We start from the raw sequence: 26247 nt of genomic DNA on the forward strand, positions 1-26247 counted from the left end.
GCAAGCAATGATGGCTTACTTCTTGGAGCTCCATGAAATGAGATTAGGCCCAAGGTAAGCTAAGTAGCTAGCAGTGGAATGCTGATCATCAGGACAGATTGCCCAATTGGCATTGGAATAGTTAGTGAGAACAATCTCAGGAGACAGTTGAAACTGGAGGCCATATTCAACAATAGCCTTCAGATACCATAGTATCCATTTCACTGCACTCCAGTGTTCATCAGTTGGACAATAGAGGAACTAGGACACTTTGTTTACTACAAAGGAGATGTTCAGTCTTGTCAAGGTAACATATTGGAGAGCACCAAGAACATTGCGGTATTATGTAGGGTTTGAAAGAGGCATGCCAGAGAACTTGGATAATTTATCTGAAGTGGCCATAGGAGTGGAGAGAGGTTTGATGCCATCAAGATGAGTGTGATAAATTAATTCAGCAATGTACTTCTATCGAGATAAGTGCAAGCTAGAGGAATTATACTGGGTGTCAATGCTAAGAAAATAGTGCAAGGTACCCAAATCTTTTAGTGGAAAGATTTTGGATAGACAACACAAGAAATCATCAATCATAGTGGAGGAGTTCCTAGTAAGAATAATGTTATCAACATAAATGAGAATAAATAATTTAGTGCCACCACGATCAAAGATAAATAGAGAGAGATTAGCAGCAGAATTCTAAAAACCCATATGTAGAAGAGTGCTACTGATTCGAGAATACCAAGCTCTTGGGGCCTGCTTGAGACCATACAGAGCCTTACGAAGTTTGCAAACATGATTAGGGTAGGAAGGATCTTCAAACCCTTTCGGTTGGTGAACATAGATGTCCTCATCCAGAAGACCATGCAAGAAGGCATTATTGACATCCAGTTGGTGAACCGGCCAATTGTGAGAGACAACAAGAGCTAGTATTGTGCAAATAGTCACAGGTTTAATGACCGGACTAAATGTGTCAAAATAATCAAAACTTGAAAATCTGATTAAAGCCTTGTGCTACAAGACAAGCTTTGTAGCAGTTGAGAGTGCCATCTGAATGTTATCTTTGTTTTAAACATCCACTTAGTGCTGATAACATTCATATCAAAGTGTAAGAAACAAGTTCCCATGTCCCGTTACTAATTAGAGCATTATACTCTTTTTGCATAGCATTATGCCAATGAGGGGATCTCTTGGCCTCAATGTGAGAATGAGGTTTTGCCTCTCGAAAAGTGAGGAAAGAGATAATGGAGTTGGGGAGAGGGTACCTCGAGACCTGATTAGAATGTACTGATAATGTGCCATCCATGGATTGTGTAATCAGAGTGAGTATGAACCAAAGCTGGAACAACTGGTGCACTATCAAGAATATGCTAAATAGTGCGATATCGAATTAGAAGAGTGGTAGAAGTCATAGATTGCTGAGTTGGAGGAGAAAAAGAAGAAGCAATATGTTTAGGACTTGGCAGATAGGCAGTTGCTGATGGAGGAGAGACATGTACAAAAGGAGAATACCAGGGCAGTACTAAAATAAATATCCCAGTGGAAGAAACTCCTCTAGAGCCAAGGACGGTGGTGAAAAACCTAGAAATAGAGACTCATCAAAGACAACATGCCTTGCAATAAATAATCTGCCAAAAGTCGAATGAAAATGGCGATACCCTTTATGAGTATGACTGTACCCAAGAAAGATACACTACAATGATCTAAACATAAATTTGTGATTATTATACGGCTAGAGAAAAGGATAACAAGCACATCCAAAATATTTGAGCATAGAATAATTTGGTGGCCGTTGAAAAAGCACCTCATAAGGAGATCGACTATGAAGAGAGGCAGTAGGAAGTCTGTTAATCAAGTAAACTGTAGTTTCAACTACATCTACCTAGAAGGAAAACATGAGCTTTGAGGAGGCCAATAGAGAAAGGGTCAATTCAATGATGTGCTGATGCTTCCGTTCAACTGTTCCGTTCTGTTCATGAGTGTGAGGAGAGGTGAGATGATGAGTGATACCTTGCGAGTCCAAGTAATTGGATAATTTGTGGTACTCTCCTCCCTAGCCGGATTGAAATGATCGAATTTTGGCATTAAATAGCACTTGCACATGCTGCTTAAATTTTAGAAAAATATCAAATACCTCTGACTTTTGACTCATAGGATAAATCAAAGAAAATTTTGAATAATCATAAAAAATAAAACATAATAGCAATGCCCATTATTTGACTTAACTGGGACTGGTTCCCATACATCTCAAAAGATTAATTATAAAGGACTCTTTGACTGAGAAGAAGAAGACTGTAATGATAACCTATGTTTTTTACCCATCTGACATGACTCACACACTAAACTAAGCGACTTATCTGAAATGTAAGGAAGACCAAACTGAGAAATAACTTGTCATATGATTCGAAGAGCTCCATGTCCTAATTGTAAATGCCATCCTTGAATCGTGGTTCACTCCCCAATCAAAGCCTATGGAGATGATGTGGAGACAGTAGCAGACGAAAGAATGGTAGTGGATGATGAAAAGCAGTGTAAAGTATAAACCATCTATATTGACCCCCCGTAGAAGAACTATCCCCATATAATCCTTCACAAAACAACAATCACGATAGAATTCAAAATACATATCATCATCTCTAGTGAAACAATTGATATATAATAGATTTTTGTAGATAGCAGGAACATGATAGATATCATTTAAGTTGAAAGCAAATTGATTAAATAGAAGATAAGAATTTCCAGTATGAAGAATGCGCAAATCTTGCCCATTACCAACTTTAGCTTGATCAGAAACCATGTATTCTGACTGATTATGCAAGTTGTCAATATTTGGGTCAAACATCGAGTTCCCATTATGGGGACCGAACTGGTACTGAGGAGTTTGAAAACCTCCATGAAATACTAAAGGATCATTAGCTGAATTATCATTCTGAAAACTAAAGGCATATCTGACTTTGCGGCATTGCAGTGTGCCATGACAATTTTTAATGCAAATTTGACAAACGATACTAGGATTTTTATTACCACGACCTCCACTAGAAAACTAAATTGGAAACTGTTGTTGTTGATTATTTTGATAAAACTGCTGATGATTAAATGGGAAGGGTCCTCGACCCCTACCCCTACCATAGCTACTATTAAAATTAGGAAATTGTTGAAAATGTTGATTGGGTTTTCCTTGCTATGAGGAAATTTTATTTTTTGTACTAGAAAAATTAGCATTAACGGATCCATCATTCAAAGAGCAAGATTGTTCCTCAAGCCAGTTTTCATGGTTGAGTAACAATCCCATAATGTCTAGAATACCAAGATTATCAACATCAGGACGATTGGTAAGAGCAATAACAACTGATTCATATTCACTACCGAAACTAGCGAGAATGAAAAGAACGAGATCAGCTTTGGTTACTAGTTCAGAGACTGTTTGCGATTGATTTCGCCCGTTGAATGTAAGCAAAGATGGATAGGGATCCCTTTTTTAGACTCTAAAGTTGTCTTCTCAACTGTAGAATCCTCAACTTAGAGTAAGTCGAATAGCCTTTTCGCCAGTATACCCCAAACTTCTGCTGAAGTGGAGAGTGTGACTACTTGCGCCATGACACCTTTAGTGAGTGACAAAATCAACCAACTCAACATGAGCTGATCCAGATCACACCATCATTTGAACTCTAGATTTGGAATGGTTCCGTACCATTTGGATTTTCGATCTCTAGAGGTGGAGGTTTCTTCTTGCCCCCCTGAACCGGTTTTGAAAAAAAAAAAAAAGAAAAAAATGTATCGATTCGCCTAGTGCGCCAGTAGAACCTTGACGGTTCAATCGCCTAGGTCAACGATTTGTTGACCAACTCAACGTTTTATGGCCAAAATCTGGTTTTGGCGAAAAGCAAAATAGGTTCCCGATTTTTCCAGTCTGACCATTCGAACTGAACGATCAACCCATTTTGACAAAAAAAAAAAACGATTAAAACTGTTGAACGGTTCGAATGGTTCAATCACTTGAGTCAGCATTTTGTTGACCAAATCAACGTTTTTTTGGCCAAAATCCAATTTTGGCATCCGGTCTGACCGTCTGTCTAGTCTGGTTTTGAAAACCATGAAAAAGTAATAACATTTAATTGTATAAATGTATATTTTATTATTTATTATTTTACATAAATAAATAGTAGTAGTGTCAAATTTCCAATAATTTCATAAAACAATATTAGTAATATTATTAATAATACTTTTATTAATTAATAAGTTTTGAATATTATTAATCATGGTTAATTGTTAGTAATTAGAAACAATGTTATTAATTATTATCAAATATTAAAAGTATTGTTAATTATTGTTAACATTATTTTATTAATCATTAATTATTAATATTAATAATTATTTTTTAATTATTATTACTAAATTTGGTTAATATTAATATCATTGTTTGTTATTAAATATTATTAATTCTTATTAATATTATTTTTATTAATTATTAATTTTTTTTGTAATTTATTAATGTTTTTCTATTATATATATTACTAAAAAATAAAATATTGTGTTTTAATGATTAACAACATAGATAATCTCACATGTTGTAGCTGAGATGCATGGAATCAAACAAAAGATGTGTACAGAAATGTGCCACACCTTATAGAACACCCATTAAGGTGTGGTATGGATTAATACACACATTTATGTCCATGGTGCAGAACAACTATTCTGTTGGAGTGTGTTGTGCTTTCATTCACTGAATGAAAACACACCACCCAATTTCTCATATAAGTTACAGAACACTCCCTAAATAGTGAATTTGACAATTTTCAACAGTTTGTCGATTGCATTGTTTTGAAAATTAGACCGGATCAGATGATTGAACCGTTTGACCTGGGAACCGGTAAGGACTCTAGGTCCACTTATAGTCTAGACTGTTATTTGTAAAAAAAAAGTTGGAAATGTGAAAGAACCGTGGTCAAATCGCAAAACCATTTGACTCGAGTAGCGTGGGAACCGGTAAGAACCGCATGACGTAGTTCGTGCGTTATGTTTTATTATTTTTTGCAATTTAAATAAAAATAAAAAATAAAAAAATCATTTGAGTCCAAATTCCCAAATCGAATTGGGACTAGGTTTTTGTAGAATGAAAATTCCATTTTCGTTATTTTCCTTTTCTTTTTCTCATCTTACTTCCATTTGACCTCCGATGACTACTGGCGACCAGCGGTTTTGCAATGGCAACCTTCTTTTCTTTCTCTCAATCTCTATTTCTCACTTGAGTGGTTGAGTCCATCTGACCTCTGACCTCCAACAACATCCAGCAATCTAAGGCGACCAGAGGTCGGTGGTTTTGTAGTGACGATCGACGAGTTCTTTAGTTGTAGCAGCAATTTTAGCTCTGCTTTTGGATTTTTTTACCTTTGCCGACGAGTCTTTAGTTGCAATGACGGTTGTAATCATCGACGACCATTCCAAACAAAATATTTTGACTGGTGGTCTCATTCTCCTCCTCTCTCTAAGACAGTGTGACACCACCATTACCAACGGTGATGGAGATATAATTTTTTTTGTTTATTTTATTAGCAAATTGCTAATTTGCTATTCATTAATTGCTTTTGTGAATCAAAGTGTTTTTATATAATTTATTATTTTTTTCAAATCCTTTATAATTTGCTATGCGCGATTTATAATGTAAACCATGTAAATCATGGTTATGATTTTCTAGAATGGGAAAAAAAATAAAGGAATTTCTTCTTTTATTGGTAATGAATATATAGGTTCTTTTCCATTTTGGTTGGATATTTCATCTTCTAGGGATAGGGTGTTGAGTACATATGACGTCTTCGGGAGACTTGGCGATTGAACATAGGAAGAAGGTTTTAATTTTCTGTATCTTTTGCAATTTTCTGCGTTTTTTGTTTTTGTTACATTTTATTTTATTTTTTATATTTATATATTTATAGTTTTTCATATGATGTGTTTCCTACATTTTTTCCTTTTTATTTATTTAACTTTTATGGTATATTTCATTATTTATAAATACTGTTTTGTTTTATTTTATTTATGATGTCACGGGTTCATCCATTCTATTCGGACGGTTGACCCACTGAACTAGAAAATGGTGGCAAGAACGGTTTCATTTTCAGTTAGGTTTTCAAAACCTTCATATGTCCCACATACATTTTCCCCCCTCTATGTAAATCCTAATTTTCTTCCATAAACCCTATACCTGGCACCCTTGTTTCAAGACTCCCCAATTTTGATATTTCTGTTGATTCTCTGTGATCGAGACTCATACACCACTGACTATCTTCTTTTTTATTGAAAGTGATAGAGAATGTCACGGACCTCTTCTCATTGCTGAGAAGAGAGGCTAGGGTTACCCCAAGCTATGGTGGTGACACGGCTCGAAGGGGAAACTCTAAAGTCGGTAAAGGGGAAGAAACAAGTTTAGTCTGTAAAAGCATGCCGTTTATTATCTTCCTTCGGTTATTTATAGTAGTTTTAGTAGGTTACAATCATTGCCATGTCATAAAAAATAACAACCTAATAATGAGCAATCGTAACCAACTATGGTTGTGCTATAACGGCTTGCAGAAAGGTTCAGGGAGTATTCCCGAGTTAGGTGAGAGCATGGTTAACGCGTGACACTCCCCTTCCCTTGGACAGTGGCTTGTCCACGAGTTGGAAATCGTTGGCCGAGCTGGTCCAAAGCCTCCCATGTGGCGTCTGTTGGCGGAAATCTTTCCCATTACACCAACATTTCAGTTGTAGCCTGGTTGCCTCGCCAAACCATCCGTCTACCCAACAACTTCTTCGAGTAAGGAAGAAGAGATCCGTCGAGTGCCATAGGCGGTAGCGTAGAATGGATTCAGGTCGGGTCACCGACAGAAACATGCACAACCAGGTGGATTTGATAATTCTTGGGCAGGTTGAGTTTGTACTCTACTTCTTCGACCCTAGCCAGGATCTAATATGGTCCATAATAACGCGCAACCAGTTTTTGTGACCGGCGGACAACAACAAACATCTGCTGATAGGGTTGTAACCGAAGGTACACCCAGTCCCCAACTTGGAAACTTCACCCCATCCTCTTCCTGTCAGCCAAGCGCTTCATTGGATTCCGTGCTCTACCCAAAATTTCTCTGAGAACCCGAAGGGCCTGGTATCGTTCCTTCAACTCTTCTTCCACGGCTTGCACCCGGGTGGTACCAGGGACATAGGTTAGGAGGGAGGGTGGCGGTTGTCCATACAATGCTTCATAAGCGGTGGTATTGGTGGAAGAGTGGTGTGAGGTGTTGTACCACCATTCTGCTAGCGTTAACCAACGAAGCACCGGAGGTAGGTTTCAATCATCTTATTGACAATCTTGATGTAACCGTTTCTGGTCATGTACCAAGGGTGGCGGTTGTCCATACAATGCTTCATAAGCGGTGGTATTGGTGGAAGAGTGGTGTGAGGTGTTGTACCACCATTCTGCTAGCGTTAACCAACGAAGCACCGGAGGTAGGTTTCAATCATCTTATTGACAATCTTGATGTAACCGTTTCTGGTCATGTACCAATTTTTTATGATGTATAATTTTTTTTTTTGGCTAAGTACCTCGTTATTTGACCCGGTGGTGACGTGCCTTGGTGATGAGCTACTTGGTGGCGAACTCCCTGGTGGAGAACTACCTGGTGGTGAGCTCTCTAGTGGAGAGCTACTTGGTGACGAACTGCTTGGTGGCAAACTCCTTGGTGGAGAACTGCCTGGTGGCGAGCTCCCTAGTGGCAAACTGCTTGGTGGTGAACTACCTGGTGGCGAGCTCCCTGGTGGAGAGCTACTTGGTGGCGAACTCCCTGGGGGAGAATTGCTTGGTGGTGAACTGCTTGGTGGCGAGCTCCTTGGTGGAGAGCTACTTGGTGGCGAACTCCCTGGGGGAGAATTGCTTGGTGGTGAACTGCTTGGTGGCGAGCTCCCTAGTGGAGAGCTACGTGGTGGCGAACTGCTTGGTGGCAAGCTCCCTGATGGAGAGCTACTTGGTGGCGAACTCCCTGGGGGAGAATTTCCTGGTGGCGAACTGCTTGGTGGCGAGCTCCCTGGTGGCGAACTGCCTAGTGGTGAGCTCCTTGGTGGAGAGCTACGTGGTGGCGAACTGCCTGGTGGCGAACTCCCTGGTGGCGAACTCCCTACTAGGCGGCCTGTGAATTAGAGAATGGTGGAGCTCCCTATTGCAGCGCAACCCGACTGCCCTCTGCATGAGGTGGTCTTCTTTCCTTTGTAGGCAGTGGGAGCTGAGGGACCTGCGAGAACTCCATCTTTTCCTCCTCTTTGTAGGTGGTGGGAGCTGAGGGACCTGTGAGAACTGAATCAGAGGACCTGGGGGTATTTTCCCGGTGGGGGCTCTCCAACGCTTAAGTTAGCACTTTGATTGTAGAGAGCTTTGAAGATGATATTGGAGAAACGAGAGAGCTAGAGAGCAGGGATTACCTCAATTTTTTCCATCCTTCCTCCCCTTTGGGGGGTGAGGTCTTTATATACCGGTAAGACTCCAAACGGTAAGACTCATCACATCCCGTCAGAACTAGGGTATGGTGGTGAACTCCTCGAGGTCGTTAGGCGGCCAGGTTGGCGCTTAGGCCAGGTTGTTAGGGCGGCGCCTGCGTCAGTCGGCGGGTTGGTGTCTGGGCCAGGTTGTCAGGTCAGTGCCTATGTCAGTTGGCGGGTCGGTGTCTAGGCCAAATTGTCAGGTCGGCGCCTGTGTCAGTCGGCGGGTCGGTGTCTGGGCCAAGTTGTCAAGCAAGAGATCTTCCTATGATACGCCAACTACTCTTCTGTAACGAGCTACCCTACAAGTGACAAGTTGCCCGGGGGAGCTATGCCGAGCTCCTTGGGTTATGCCGAGTTGCTTGTGGAGAGCTTTGCCGAGCTGCCTGGCTCCTTGGTGGCGAGCTCCTTGGAGAGCTGCCTAGCTCCTTGGCGAGCTCCTTGGTGAGTTATCGAGCTCCTGGGGTATGCTGTTATGGTTCATCGGTGGGCGTCTTGTGGGTTGCCAGGTCGGCCAGGTCAGATCATGTGCCAGGCTGATCCGGCCAGGTCGCGTAGGCCGCGCCAAGCCCTGCACAGGACGAGCCAGGTTGCGCGCAGGCCGCGCCAGGCCGCGTGTAGGTCGCGCCAGGCCAGCCAGACCGGTGCCCGGGTGGGACACCAGCTTGGTAAGTTGTTGCCTGGATGTTTTCCTAGTTGTCACGAGGTGCCATGTGTCGCAATTTCACTGGAGGGCCAAATCTGCCCTCATCAATTTCCCCCCACTCCCGAGCTGAGAGTAACTCAGCAAAGGGAGTAGATTTCTTTTGGCCCGTAAGTCGACGAGTTGGTAAGTGTTGATCCAATTCCTTAGGCTTCGAGAGATGCCTGTATGTGGTGAGTTGCCAATAAGGTGAGGGGGTCTCCGCCTGTTCAGTAGCGTAGCCCTTAGGCTTTGGGGCAACTTATAGTTCACTTTTGCTAATTTTGCTTCTACTGAGGAAGCGGCTGGATATTTAGCAATAGTGTGGCCCATAGGCTTTGGGAGTGACTCATAGTCTACTCTTTGACTTTTGCCCGTGCTGGAGAGGCAACCGGGTCTTAAATTGTAATGTGGCCCGTAGGCTTTGCGTGTGAGGTGTCGAGCTATGATTGTGCTGCATCAGCTTCGTAATGCCGGTCACCCACTCCTACAAGAAGCTACTGGGAGCTTGATCTTCGGGGGCAGCACTACTAACTTTATGTCGCCAGCTCACACGGGAGCCTTGGAAGGCTCGACTGATAAGGGCGCCTATGTAGTCTGTTGGCTGCTAATTCCTGTGGAAGCCACGTAGAGCTCATCTTTGTAGGGGGGACCTTACGGAGATGACTGATGAGGCATTATTTGAATTGAAAGTAAAGTTGATAGAGCTACTTAGTCTGTTAGCTCCCTACATAGTATTTGAGTTCATAAAAAATGTAAACTATAAAGCGATAGATTCAATTTCTAAAAAGTGAGGACTTAGCTTTGGTAAGATGAAAACTTAGCTTCGGAAGGCCTTCCTTAATGCCATTATCTCTATCTTAAGCCTTGATAAAAAACACCCCACCAATTGCTACCTTGCTGAAACTCCTCCATATACTCCTGTACTATTGTAGTTTGATTCAGTTTGGACAGTCGTCCGACATAATTGCTACCTTGGGGGCCGATAAACTGCACCTCCATTGCAGCTACCAGTTGTGCCTAAGAGGGGTTCGGCTGGTATTCTTTGAACCAGCTGTACGACTCTACAACCTTCCCTTTAAAGCCCAAACTCGCCATGGTGACCCATCGTTCCTCCGGAATCTCCTGAATATCTAGATACTGTCCCACCAGCAGCAACCACCCTTCTAACTCACTCCCATTGAATTTAGGGAGATCCACCTTCTAGAATTTCTGGTGTCCCCCTATCCCGCTACTCGTATGAGATGACCCCTCTCCATGTCTCCCTAGTTGGACACCCATCCCGCGTGCATTCGAATCCTTGGGAGACTCTAAATGGGAACCAGTGCGATTCATCCGCTCAATAATCTCCGCCAGTTGCTTGAGTATGGCCTCCTGAGTTCTTTGCATGGTCTCTTGCGTCTTCTCTTCTCTAGTTCGCTAAGATGCTCCTCAGTGCCTGCCATCTGGTCGTCCTGAGAACCTGCCTGCTCTGATACCAAGAAGTCACGACCTCTTCTCGTTGCTGAGGAGAGAGGTTAGGGTTACCCGAGCTATGGTGGTGACACCGCTCGAAGGGAAACTCTAAAGCCGGTAAAAAGGAAGTTATTTATAGTAATTTTAGGAGTTTACAATCAATGTCACATCATCAAAAATAACAACCTAATAATGAGCAATCGTCACCAATTAAGATTGCGCTGTAACAACTCGTAGAAAGGTTTAGGAGCAGGTGAGAGCATGGTTGACGCGTGACGGAGAACCTCATTCTTCCCAAGGAGACGAGACATCTTTCTTCTATTATTTAGATTGGCTCACTAAGATGTTGATATTGCAAAGACCAAAGTTCTGAAAGGTTTATTGTAGATTTTTGAATTCCACCCTAGATTTATAAATATTCAAAATGTTAAATACCTCCACTTTATACATCAATGCCTGCTTGAATTGACATCAATTTGGTGAAATGTATTTTGAGCCTAAAAGTTGTGACACTGGGCTGAACTGTCATTCTCCCAAACTTCTTTTAACCTTATTTTGATATTTCCAAATTTGTAAAGGGATGGACTGATTAAAAGAAAAAAAAAATGTTGCAAGGTGACAGTTTATATAATTTAGGTTATCTTAGGCATGAAACAAGGCGTCTTAGGCTGCATTTTGGTCCACAATAGGTGTGCCTCTTCACCCAAAATCGCTACTATGGTTGCTATGTCGAGCCACGAGTGTGCACTGTATATCTAATTCGGGTTAAGAAATAAATACTAATGGTTCATGTACAACCTGAACTAGATATGAACAACTAATATTGTCTTTAATTTACATTAGAGTAACATTATTTTGTTCATTAATTCTAATGGTAGATAATTAATTAATTATATTATTGGTTTAGTCAATGCCTTTTTGATATTAATTAAGAGTAACCAATGAACAATATGCCTTAATTGTTGGAATTAATATGAATTATAATAAAATAAGTAATTAACAATAATAATTGTAATTCATTTAATGTTAATTAATTAATTAATATTAATTTATTAGTAACAATTGTAATTAATTTAATTAATTAATAAAGCAATAGGAATTATAGGAAAATAATTTAATAGTAAAGTAATCATAGAGATTGTTAATTAACTGACAAATTAATTAATTACTTTAATAAGTTAATTTATTGTTAAATTGGCAGTAATTAATGTTAATTATTGTTCATTGATAACTAGGTCTCTTTACCAAAAAAAATAATGGCCTCTAATAATATAAACTAATTAATTAGTCAATTATAATTGGATTAATTTTCTTAAACTAATTAATAAATTAAAATGGATTAATTTGTAATTAAATTAGTAGCAGTTATTAAAATTACTATAAATTATTAATAAAATTAAATTTATTAAGAACATTTATTTGATTATTAAATTAACAATGATAATATTATATAAATAAACAATAAATAAAAATAGTTATTAAACTTTTAAATATTAATAATAACCTTGAATATTGTTAGTCAATTATTAACAATTTTTGGTTGGGCTGACAATCTTGACCCTGACCCTCTTGATTCTTGACCCACCCAACCCACCCGCTTCAAAACTCACCCATATCCACCCATTGTAGCAGGGGGTCATATGGGTCAACTGGCCATTAGGGTCCGAGTGGGTTGGGTCAAGGGTACCCAATGGATCGTGAAGGGTAAGGGCCAATTGGGTCAAAGGAGGGTTAAAACAATCAAATGGAACTTGGAAGTATTTCTTATACTTTGTTCGGTAATCGAAGCTTGGGTTTCTCTGTTTCACCATTGTTTCTTCCCGATGGCCGACGTTGAGCATGATTGTGACCACTGGATGGAGATCTCAACCGGAGCTCCAAATCGTCTGTTATCTTGGCTTCGTCCGCCGTCGCATTGAGCTTCAAGAGAAATACCAAATATGAAACAGGAACAATCAGTCAGCGGTCTTTCTTTTTGTCTTTCGCATTAATCGTCTCTCTATTATTTTCATCGTTTTTCACTTTCATATGTTGATGCGACCTCGGCTAATGGTTGATGCAACGACGCTCGTCGCCACCAAGAGCGCTCTCGCCGCTTCTGTCTTCCGCCCCTGCTTCTTTTTTCTTATTTTGCTCCGTCTGCTATTTGTTGTAGCTTGGAGCTGGACATCGTGATCCCGACCATTAGAAACCTGGATTTTTTGGTGATGTGCAGGCCATTTTTCCAGCCCTACCACCTGATCATCGTCCAAGACGGAGATCCGACCGAAACCATCCGAGTGCCAGACGGCAATTGTACAGCCGTAACAACATTAATTGGATCCTGGGCCCCAAGGCCAGTTGTATCTCCGTCAAGGACTCCGCTTGCCGCTGCTTTGGTTTCCTTGTTTCCAAGAATAAGTACATTTTCACCATTGACAGCGATTGGTGATTATGGTTTCGTCCATCCAATTGCTACCCAAACCATCCAACAGCTGTTCAAACTTTCTGCAATTGAACATGTATAAAAATATTTGATATTAAATTTTCTTTTAATTTTTTCATTTTTGAATCTGCTATGATTGTTTGAATGTAGTTGATTTTGCTTTACCATTTTTCGTTGAATGTCTTGCACTTTTATGTATTTTTTAATTTTTCCTGTAATTTCTTTTTTGGATTTTCATGTTTTTCTATAATTTTGAGTGTTTTAATAATTTTTTTTTGTAATTTATACATTTTCTTGTATTTTTCTGTTATTTTTTGCAACTGTTTGTAATTTTTATATTTTTTGTTGTTTTTATAGGTATATTTGCTTCATTTTATTTTTGAAATTTCTATTTTTCATTCTTTATATTTTTCTGAAATTCTGTATTATTGTAATTTTTACATTTTCTACAAATTTCAGTAGTTATGTGAAATGATTCTTTCATTTAAATTGGTATTGTTATTTTTATTTTTTTATAATTTTTGATGTTTTACATGAAATATATCTATCACTTTGATGGTCTATTATTATTATTTTATATGAAATATATTTATCGTGTTTAGTGCTTTTATGCACTTCTACTTTTATTTGATTTTTTTTAACTTTTTCATATCTTTTATATTTTCTTAGTTGAAGTATATATTACTGTGTTTATGAACTTGAAATAGAGAAAAAAGTAAAAAGAAAAAAATTCAGTTTGGGTCATATGGATGGGTCTAGGTGGGGTCATATGGGTGGGTCGGTACTCAACCCTCACCCAACCCAACGACCTATTTGCCACCCCTAATTTTAGGTTATTAATTTACCAATTAATTAACAGTAAATAAAACATTCAATCTTTTAGAGAGAGAGAGAAAGAAAAAGAGAGAGGATTTATGCATTTTCTCTAAAAAGTAAAAACCCAAAAAATTGTAAAAGAATAAATGGACGAGGTTAGAGACGTGTTGAATATTAATCTCATTAGATATTAAATTCAATGGGTTTGATTGATTAATTACATGAAAATACACCTGTACGTATTTCTTGAAAATAGTTTTTAAATTTCACACTAAGATCAGTTTTGAACTTGTTCTCTTCTTTAAAGCCTTGTCCCACATTAGGAAATTATTAAACATGTTTTGATCATTGACGTTTTGAGAAAATCCAACGGTCATAATTTGATCGAGTGTGATTAAGAGGCATTATTCAAAAGTTAACCGTCATTAACTATTAACTCACTTTTAGCAGTCACAAAATTTGAAATTGTAACTGTAGAAGAGCCTTTCTTGAACCAATACCTTCATCTTCAAGATGTCTCTCCATAAATTATATAAGAAGTATGAATCAAGCAAATGAACACAAATTTTTTGAAAAATCACTATTGTCTCTCTTAGTCCGATTTACTATTGTCTCATAAAAGGTTTTTTTGGAGATTCTTCAACTTTGTTAGTTATATATTCTTGCCCAAGGCGTTATTGTATTTTGGGAATGAGATTTGTCTGTAACCTAACAACAAACTCAATAAAACTAAGTGAAGGCAAATAACGTTCTAAATACAATGTCTTTAAGCATGTCTCATAGCTTCTCCTCCAAGTTTATGTAACCCCAAATTTCAATAACATGTTTACATTGGATTGCTCCGCTAAAAAATGTGAAAAAATTACAGGTGAGTTCCACATAAAACTTCTCTCTCTTATCCTCTTCTTTTTCATTTGCCCTCTCCTCTGCCTTCGGACCAAACCAGTGGCTGATCCCATCAGATGGCTGGCAGAAACTAGGGGCCCATATCTTAATTAGTCCTAGACCAAGTGATTGTCACAACCTCCCATCACCAAACCACCTAACCAGTGCCCCTGCAACTGCCCAACCAACTCTTATCTCTTCACTCTAATCGTCGGTGGGGTCATTCTATTTGTCTTCCTTGCTGTGATCTACCGGAAAAGGATGGTCCCATCCGATCTGAAGCCCCCAAACCACTTTTCCTACTCCATTCTCTGCCATGCCAGGACATCATTTTCTCCAGATAACTGCATGGGGCAAGGTGGTTTTTATTCCGTTATGCTGGGGCTCCCTCCCCTTCGATTGAGTAGTGGCACTTATTGGCTTCTCCTACGGTTGCAAGTGTTAGGCTGCATTTGGAAACGATGCAAATAAAGTGTAAGGGTAAATTTGCATTCTGTTTTACTTTTGCCTGTGCTTGGTAACATTACATTTATGCATTGACAAATGACAGATTAATGTATATTTACATTGATAATAAGATGTAAAAGTACATCAATAAAAAAAGAAGTAAATTTGCATTCAATTGACTTTTGATAAAAAAGATATCTGCTTTATTGGAGTTCATGTTTGCATCCATTATAGCTAAAAGTCTGTCTGGTAAGAAGGTAAATTTGTTAGTGCAAAACTAACCCAACATTGTAATTTATATGGACCGTTTTACACTCTACATAGTTGATTTCACACTTATTTGCATCATTTCCAAATGCAGCCTTAGGGATGCTTCTCGTGTATGAGTTGATACACAATGATGATGATGATTAAGACCATGGCCGAAATGCCAATGAGAACCTCACTTCATTTTTTTTTAATTTAAATAAAAAGGGTTGTTATAAAGATTTTGAAACTAGGTTTGGCCTTGTTTGGTGCATCTTTTTGTGTGGTCTGTAGGCTTCTTAGAAGCTAAGAAGTTCATTTTTTTTCAGGTTTTCTCCATTTGGTTGGGGAAAGATCTTTTTGTCAAAAGACTGCACCCCAAAAAGATGCGAGAAGCTCGAATCGAGTTTATTTTGGGAAGCTATAAATGGAGCTTCTCACCTTTTTTCTCCTGCTCAAGTCTTGCCTTCGTGCTGAAAGACGCATGTCCAACCAAACGGTCAGTGGGTTGCCAAGATCTTTATATAAAAGCTCACACCGTCTTTTGGCTATCATGTCTTATGGAAGATCTTTCACCTTATTTAAATTAAATAAGAAATTTAAATAAGATGTAATTATTTGATAAATAGTGAAACTAAAACAAAATAATATTATTAATAGAAAACAAATTGATATAATTGCTTCTTATTACGAAGTCATTGTGTAGTTTTAGAGTGGCCCCACATGCACATCAACTTGCATTTGGAACAACTACCGTACTTATCATGGGGCTCAGGTTTGCTACCCATAGGTTCTTCCCACATCTTTACTCACGGAACATTATAGTATCTAGGGGTGTAAATGGATCGAATTCGAATCGGATTAGGTAATATCCGAATGCGAATCCGATTAGAAATTCCGATATCCGAATTCAATTTGATATCAGACGGATATTGAAAATTAATATCTGAATTTGAATTCGATTAAATATTCGAATATTTGATTCGATTTGAGTTCAATTAATTAATTATTTTAGATAATTAATAAATATATAAAATAAATATTTTATTGATATAAAATATATAAATATATAAATTATTTATATAACTTAATTATTATATATAAATGATATAAAATATTTTATATATTATATATAAGAACAAGCAAGGACTCGTATGATGCTCAGGGTTTCTTAAGCAAAAACTAAATAATAGAAAGGGTCATTTACTAAAATAAACCTTATAGTTTCTTGGATTTATTAAATTCTACCCTATAGTTAGCATTTTACTAAAACACTACTTATAATTTGCAATGGATTTAATTAATCTTCCATTAGATGATAGTGGAAAATGACAATGTTGACCCTAATGTTAATTTAAATAAATTTAATCAAAAGAAAATAAAAATAAAAATACCATTTTAGACCTTAATAAGACACAAGCAACCATTCTATTGGCTTTATTTGGTCAATTTTGTTTTTTATACAAAAAAGTGTTAAAGGAAATTTTTGAATAAAAAATCATGGGCCTAATGGCAAAACAAACACTCCTTCATGAAAGGTTGATTAAGTAAATAAATTGTAAACTATATGGGATGTTTTAGTAAAATGAAAACTATAAGGTAGTTTTAAGTAAATATGTAAAACTATAAGGTGTGTAGGAATGGTAATGGGGTGGGGATCATATACACCTCCCCCGACCGCAATTTTGAAATTAACTCCATCCTCGATCCCCGATAGGGATGGGTTCCCCGTGGGGACCCGAATCCCCAAATTTTTTTTTCAAATGATAGTATTTTTTAAATAAATTTATTTAAAATAAATAAAAGTTTTAAATTATAAATAATATTATAAATATATTTTGATATATATATATATATATATATAATATAAATAACACAATAGTATATTTAATATAAATAACATTTAATATATATAATTGGGATCGAGGTAGGGAGGGGACCTCAATCCCATCCCCAACTCTGACCTTGAATGAGGGTTCCTATTAATCCACGTCCCTACTCCCGCCCTATCGAGTCGGGGAAGTCAAATCCCCATCGGGGATGTGGAAAATGGCCATCCCTAAAAGTGTGTTATAATAAATGACTCTAATAGAAACACATAGGAGTATACAATTGTTTTATATTTTTAACTTTTTAAATAATTAATAATTACATATTTTATATGCTACTTTTAATAAATTTTTTATAATACAAAAATAATAATAATTAATTTCAGTTAGGTTTATTTATTAAGCTAATGAAACTGACCAACCTGATTAACTCGACCCGAGTTGGTCGGTTTTCTTGTATTTTAGGTTAGATTTGGTTAAAAGATTTCCCAATTCGACCAAGTTGGATCAATTTCACTTTGGCCATTTATAAACCGACCAAAATCGAATGACCTAACCATGGATATATATTAATATTTTATATTTTAAATATAATTTTTAATATAGAAAAGTGAGAATTTTCCCATATTTCTTAGTCTAAAATAATTTATATCATAAATCTATTTTTTAATAATTGCATTGTAATTTTAAAAATTAAATTAAAATTTTAAGTTTAAATCTTTTGAATAGACTGACCAAACAAAAAAATTGACCCAAATTGATACAACTTGAGTGGGTCAATTTTCACAAAAGGTTAGTTGGTTTCAGCTAACCAAGTCCTTAACCTAACCAGGTCAATTTGGTTGGCCAAATAGCCTATGACCAAACCAAACCAACTTATGAACACTCATAATTTCTACTAAATTAATAGTCTTATATTTGATAAATAACAATAGTTTAATCTCCAATAATTATTGAAAATTTATAGAAAAAATACATAATTATTGAAAATATATTGATAATAAAAAATACAATACTTACAGAAATTACAAAAATACAATAGTTACTAAAAATATTTTAACTTAGTTAATTAATAGTATAATATCAAATAATAGTTTAATATCTAATAAATATTAATAAAAAACTTATAACAAAAATACAATAAATACAATAAGTACAATAAATTAAATTTAAAAGTTTCAATAATAGTAATTTAATCTCCAAAAATTGTTGAATGTTTTTTGTTAAATAACAAAACAAAATAAATTTATACATAATCAATGAAAATACATTTATCACAAAAGACAATAGATATTAACTTTTGTATATGTAATTACATAATAAATACAGATTAAGAGTTTAAAATTATTATTAATAAATATTAATTTATTGAAAGTTATTTTGTCGAATTATTACTTGATTTAAGTGAAATTAATTATTTACAATATTATGTAGAAATATTAAATTATTATTATTTTCAATATTATTTTATAATTACTTTTCTACTTTTTAGATTTTTAAATTTATTACATAATTCTTTATTTTATCCATTTAAAATCTTGTTATGTTAAATATTTTATTATTTAAAATATTTAGTTATTTAAATACTTAAATAATATGTAAAATATTTAAATTTTACAATATTAATTTATTGAATTCAATTATCCATAAAATCATAATTTATACTATTATTACATAATTTCATTATTAATTTTGTAATATATTAATTTCAATATTATGTTATAATTATTTTTTTACTTTGAAGAATTTTTGTTAAATTTATTACATAATTCGTATTTTAACTTTTAAAATAAGTTATGATAAATATTTAGTTATTTAAATTTATAATCCAAAAAACATTTAAATTATTTAAATTGATACACAGGAAAAATATAATCTAAAATTTTAGTACATAATTTCGTGATATATTTTTTAAAACTATAAAATTATATTTTTTGTTTTTAATAAATATTTTAAAGTTATTATATAATTTTGTTAGAATATTTAAATAATTCTTAAATATTTTAATCCAAACTCCCTACCAAATTACAGATAATTTTGGAGATAAAAAAGAATTAGAGATTATTTTGGAGAAAGTGGGGGAGGTGGTTTAGGAGAAATTTTAGGAGAAGAGATAGTTAGGTTATTGGGAAAATGCATCTCATTGGTTGTTTCAAAAATGATATGGAATAAAAAAATAAAAAATTCAAAAAAAGGATAAAATTTCTTATATATATAGATTAAATAATCGATCGAATTCGGATATTTATGAAATCGAATAGGTTATATCCAAATTCGAATATGATTAACTATTTGGTAAGAATAAGATATCCGAATTCGACCGATTAGATATTCAAATTATCTGAATTTGATTTGGCTATGTCAAATATCGAATTCGAAATCGGATTTGAAATACCGTTGACACCCCTAAAATTATCTTCCTTTTCATTCATATGGAGATGTTTACAATAGGTGGTGATGTGCTGTCGGTATAGATGTGAGAACATTTTGTGGGTAGTGTGATCTCTGGGAAGCCGGAAGCGTCCAACCATATGCTCCTTAATTTTGATGATAAATAATGCCCCAAAATAGTTTACATGAGAGAAAGAAAGCAAGCTTAATTTATCAGCCCAGACATGGGTAAAGAGTGGTTGGAGACCTTTTCAATTTCCATCCAAGAGTTGAATGATGAAGACAAAAATCATATTTGAAGCATTTTCAGTTTGGATCATCTATTCTTACCATGAAATGACCCAAGTATTCTCTTCAGCTTATTTCTTTTCATTTCTTGTTGCTTTCACTGTTCTTTTCTTTGGCTTTCTTCCTTGGAAATCCTTTTGGATGGCCATGCCCATGTTGATGGCGAACTGATTTTCCTGCATTCACACAGACTCAGCTCGATCAAGTCGCAGAACCAAAACAAAACCTGACGCCACGCCTTACGCCACCCCAAGCTTCCTTTTCCCTTCTCAGTTCTGTTAACCATTTCGTCGCTATTAATTAACCAAACAACGGATCAATCAATTCATAATTTTGTAGTGTGTTTGGTATGGTTGTGTTCATCTGTCGCAGCAGATTGCATTACGTTTCAATGTTTTGTTTTTCGACTTCGATTGTCTGACTTTGTTGTAAGTATTTTTAAATTAAAACTTGAAATATATAACAAATCTTTCTCTCAATAAAAAAAAATTCTTCTAAATCTTGGGGATTAAGGCAGAATCTTTGAGTTGACATGTAGACGGGGCTGAGTTTGCGGCAGATCAGCCACTTTTACCCATCAAATATATAGTATTGGTCCAATAGCTTAGAAATTAATGAATGAATCAAGAGGCGAACTGGTTGAAGCTCATTTGATCACTGTCTCCTGAGCTAAATTGGGTGGGACCATCCAATGCTAGATCCTCATCTGAAGCTCTGAATACCCCTGACAGTTGTGGGGACTTGAAGGTCGAGATGATCTAATTTAATTATAGTGCCGAAAACTCTGAGAAGCTTCTGCTCTGGTCTAACAGATTAAAAGACCAATAATCTAACATAGTCAAAGCTTCTGCTTTCTAGGAATCTTTGCCATCCACAACTATAAATGTCAAGAACCCTCAACTCGTTTACTCCAACAATCTTATCCATCTCAATATCCTCCCCAACTATTCATTAACTATCCAATTGACTCTTGCAGACTCATAGATCAAACCACCATGATCCAGCTTGAGCTCTTACAGTCGCTTCTTCTCTTCATCCTTTCATTTTTCTTCGTCTTCCTATTCAGTGGCTTTGTGGGTAAGAAGTCGTCTTCATCTTCGGGCATTAAACTGCCCAGGTCTTACCCATTAATCGGTTCTTATATTGCAGTATACAAGAATCGAAACCGACGGAATGAGTGGATGACAGAGTTACTCAAGAGCTCTCCATCTGGAACCTTTGTTCTTCGTCGCGCTTTTGGTGCTCGTCAGGTCCTGACTGCCAATCCATCCAACGTCCAACACATCCTTAAGACCCAATTCTACCTCTACCCCAAAGGACCCTTCTTCCGATCCTTCCTCTCCGACTTACTCGGCGCTGGCATCTTTACCGCCGACGGCGATAGTTGGAAGACTCAGAGGCAGATCTCTAGCCATGCATTCAACACCAGGTCTCTACGCAATTTTGTGGAGACCGTCGTCGACAGTGAACTCACCAAGCGTCTTCTCCCCATCCTCTCAACGGCCGCTGCAGAGAAGTCTGTGATTGATCTTCAAGATATCCTGCAGAGGTTTGCCTTCGACAACATTTGCAAGATTGCTTTTGGGTACGATCCAGAATACTTGTCCCCCTCTCTAACGTCGACAGAGTTCGGCACCGCGTTTGAAGACGCCGTCCGCCTGAGCAGTGAGAGGTTCAATTTGATTAACCCGGTGTTCTGGAAGCTGAAACGGGCACTCGACATTGGGTCTGAGAAACAACTACGCTTAGCAGTCTCCCACGTTCGTGACTTTGCACAGAGCATCGTGAGAGAGAAAAGGCAAGAGCTTGATAAGAAATCTTCACTAGACACCGGCGATCTCCTCTCGAGAATTTTAAGTTCTGGGCATGTGGACGAAAGTTTGGTGACGGACCTGGTGATTAGCTTTATCTTAGCCGGTCGAGACACGACGTCGGCGGCATTGACTTGGTTCTTCTGGTTGATATCCTGTCATTCTCAAGTGGAAGAACAGATAGTGAGGGAGATAACAGAGATCCCAGAAGCACCGATATACGACGAAGTGAAGAATATGGTTTACACCCATGCGTCACTCTGCGAGAGCATGAGGCTATACCCGCCAGTCCCGTGGGACACCAAGGAGGCAGCGGGGGACGACGTTTTGCCGGATGGGACGTTAGTGAAGAAGGGAATGAGAGTGACATACCATCCTTACGCGATGGGGAGGATGGAAAGTCTGTGGGGTTCAAACTGGTCGGAGTTTCTGCCGGAAAGATGGCTAGAGAAGGATAAAGTCGATGGGAAATGGAGCTTCGTAGGGAGAGATTCGTACACCTACCCGGTGTTCCAAGCAGGGCCGAGGATATGCCTGGGGAAGGACATGGCGTTCTTGCAGATGAAGCGAGTTGTGGCCGGTGTTCTGCAGCGGTTCCGGATTGTGCCGGCGAAGGAGGAAGGTAGTCAGCCGGTTTATATCTCCTATTTAACGTCGAAGATGAAAGGTGGATTTCCGGTGAGGATTGAAGAGAGAGTGATCGAGCAGGTTTCCATGTCTGAATGATAAAAGGCTGCACCCGACAAGTATCCACCGATGACATTTCATGTTCAAAACAGTTGCTTTGATATCAAATCATTTGAATAAAATGTAAATGAAATTTATATTGGGTAAATTTATGCTTATGGTTTAGGAAATTGGGGCTAACAACCCTTTCCATTAGGTTTTTGGATTTGCTTTTTGTAAAGTTTCAAATGCAGCTTGTTTGGCACTCTGATAATGGTTAAGGAGACAATTATTGACAAAGCTTGGATCATTCTTAAGAAGAAGCATCTCAAAAAGGTCAAACCCTTTGCATATTACATCACCCTAAACCCTTTGGGGATTCAAGTAATGAAAGAACGCCTAACCCGGTCTGCATGGCTATAGGCTTTCATCTTAAATATGAACTCACTTATACCGCGGAAGCTCTCCATCTCTTATCATCAACCACAAACTCAAAAGAACTGCAGGGACATGGGGGAACAAAATCTTGAATTCAGGGGGCTAAGTTACAGTTTGTGGTCCTTCTTGGCCTCCGAACATTTCTCTTTTAATTTCTTTTAATTTCTTTCTTCTCTTACAGGCCCACTCCTTGTTTGTTAACAAGTTTCAACTGTATGAATTGAAGCTACTATTGCACATGTATCATGTGATGACATGTGCGGTTCAACATTTTTTAAAATGCCAAAATTATCTTTCAAAACACTGTTCGTCATTTTCTTCCTCAAGAATTAAGATTGAACCAAGGCAATGGTGAACAGTCTCAAACCTGTTGGGTTTCAACACTTGTAACATTTTATTGGACTAATTAAGACTATAAGCTTGATGGCTTCATTTAAGCAGTTGTTGACATCCATACAGTAGGAGACCGGAGTTATGGTAAACCTCTACCACCATTTCGTTTTCTTTTGACTGATATTCTTTTGTGGGAGCTGGATCAGCACCATTCCCTTCCAAAACTATACTAAAAACTTATACCTCTTCATCTTCTTGAGGAAGAAGATGATGAACAGTGTTTTAATTTTGAGAAGGGCATTTATATGATTGATAAAGAAAATTAGATGACATTCGAAGGCATTTGTGTCTTTTTCACGTGCTACTTAACAGTTGGTTAATGATAGGTACTGGGTTGGCACGTTTTGAAAGTTTGGGTGTTGAATTGTCGTATTTTAAAGTTTAGGAACTAAAGTGGTACTAGGCCCAAAGTAAAGGGTACTACTTGGGAAATTTCCATTTTTTTTCTTTGAAGAACTTGGTGTTGTTTCTCAGCTTTGCATTAGTGTTTTAAAAACTGATCTAGAACCATAACTGCTTTGGCCACCAGTTTTTGGGTCAACAATTTGACCATTTGGTTTGAAGGGATGAACTATTCCAATTAAAAAAAAAATTAAAAAGAATTAACAATAATCAGAAGAAAAAAATAGTAAAAAACTTGTTATGACATTTTCATTACCTTAACCCAAAAAGAGTTATTACTTTAATCCAATTTTATTTTTTAAATTTTACCATTGGTGAAATTATTTTTTAATAGTTTGTTATGACATTTTCATTCAAAAAAGAGTTATATCAAACCCCCTCCCCCAATGAGAAAATTCCTAGCTCCACCAATGGTCAAATTTAAAAAAAAAATAAATATTTTCTAATGGTTAGCTTATTATGACACATAGATTAACATTCTTACATGGATTTAATAATTCTAGAATACTTTTAGTTAGAGGTAGGGTTTATGAGTAATAATTTGATCATGTATATACTTCTTTGCTAGCATGATCAAAATATTGATATATGCACAAGGTTAGGGGGTTGAAAGTTTGGGAAGATAGAAGGTATCCTCTCAGGCTAATAAAACATGACAAATACCCCCTATACTTTCTTATGATAAACCCCTCCTGAACTTTGACCGTTTAGACAAAGACCCCCTCCATTAGTTATCATAAAAAAGAGTTAGCATTTCACTGTTACATATTTCTAAATACCCAAATCACACTTTTGACATTTTTTTCAGACCATTTTACCCTTAATATCATTTTAAAGCTTGGCTTTAGCGAGTTATCTCCTTTCTCCAGCATGTTCAAGCTTTAGAAGCAGAGGGCAGAGGGTTTTTCTTTCATAGCGGAGATTAGTAGAGGGATTTTTTTCATAGCGAAAGTTGGTGGCAACTCTTCTTGTTTCGATGAGTTCACTTCCACCATGACCAAGGGCTTCTCATTGTTAGGGTTTAAAGGTTGAAACAATATTTAATGTACTTCGTTCTTGTCTTGATGAAAGAATATGTGTTTTTTGCTTTTCGACTAAATATATTGATTGAACTCACTTTCACATTGATGTGCACAGTTAAGGTTAGCATGTCTAATGTATTGTTTACTTACCAGAAAATTAATGTTTCTTATGTATATTTTGATGGTCATGTAGTTTTTCCGGAAAGAGGTTTTACTGAATTTTAATGAAGTTTAATGATCAAGAAAGAGGTTTAAGTAACTATATATCAATTTTCATGAAGTATAATTATGTTTAATGAAGTTTAATGATTAGGAAAGAGGTTTAGTGATCCATATATTAATTCTCATGAAGTATAATTATGTTTAATATTTAGGAAATGCGTTTAATGATCTATATATTAATTCTCATGAGGTATAACTGTGTTTAATGTTCGGGAAATGGGTTTAATGATCTATATGTTAGTTCTCATAAGGTGTCTCTATGTTTAATGCTCTGGAAATGGGTTTAATGATCTATATATTAATTCTCGTGAGGTATAACTGTGTTTAATGTTCGGGAAATGGGTTTAATGATCTATATACTACTAATAATAATTTTATTAATTTATTATTAACAATTATAATAATTATTAATTATTAATTGTTAATAGTTATTGACAATAATTCATATTAAATAATTATAATTAATTATTCATTATTCATAATTAATTAATTTTTAACTTTTTGTAATTCAATAAAGAAATAATATTAAAAATTTTTATAGTGATTAATAATTAATCAATAATTAATATTATTGATTATAATAATGAATAATTATACATTAATGAATAATGATTACCATTTTTTAGTGTTTAATTAGTAAGTTATAATAATGATCATAATAATTAGCAACTAATAATTAATAATTAATGAATATTTAAATTGTAAATAATACTAATTATTATAAAAATTAATAACTAATAATTGTGAATTAATAATTATTTATTAAATATTAATTACTAATTATATAAATTAATAATTAGTAAGAATTATTGTAATAATTAGTAATTAATATTTAATTCATAATTAATAATTAATTATGATTAATTAATAATAATTAATTTTTAACTATTTGTAATTCAATAAAGAAATAATACTAAAATTGTTATAATGATTAATAGTAACAATGCTAGAAGAGGAAAAACAACTTACCTCTTCAAAATCACTCTCGCAAATAATTTAATGGGGATCTGAGGGCAGGTTATCCTCTGGTAGTAGTGTATCACATCTCCTCCAATGTAGTAGAAGGTCCTTGAATGTTTATGATCAATCGAGCACTAAAGAAATATGAGCGAAAATAGTTAACGTGGGGTTGTGGGTCCAATGGGTCCCTACGCTTAAATAAACGTAAAAGGTAAAAATTTTCTTACGGTCAAGAAAATATATTAGTTGACCATCTGGATCATACTATCAGTCAGGCCCTGACTCTGTTCGGCAATAAGAGGAGCCGAACGACCACTTTATCGCTGAAGTGGTACAACTGGTCTTCAGTGATCAGTCTTTAGTGGCACTAAACAGGCCCTAAATCTACTAATATTTT

General features: G+C 36.2%; 1 protein-coding gene across 1 annotated transcript; it reads left to right on the forward strand.

The window, feature by feature from the left end:
- The first annotated feature begins 20878 nt into the window (after nt 1-20878).
- Nucleotides 20879-22713, forward strand: LOC148864896 (cytochrome P450 94A1-like). The gene has a single exon (XM_088980138.1). The coding sequence runs from the start codon at nt 20932-20934 to the stop codon at nt 22471-22473; it is 1542 nt and encodes a 513-aa protein (XP_088836264.1). The 5' UTR covers nt 20879-20931; the 3' UTR covers nt 22474-22713.
- Nucleotides 22714-26247: the final 3534 nt, after the last annotated feature.

This window comes from Nelumbo lutea, chromosome 3, assembly GCF_056320005.1.
Source record: "Nelumbo lutea isolate HS-2025 chromosome 3, American lotus-T2T, whole genome shotgun sequence".
Classification (NCBI taxonomy): Eukaryota; Viridiplantae; Streptophyta; class Magnoliopsida; order Proteales; family Nelumbonaceae; genus Nelumbo; species Nelumbo lutea.

What these genes read in the sequence shown, in the direction of transcription:
- LOC148864896 (XM_088980138.1), top strand. Translation starts at nt 20,932, where the DNA reads ATGATCCAGCTTGAGCTCTTACAGTCGCTTCTTCTCTTCATCCTTTCA.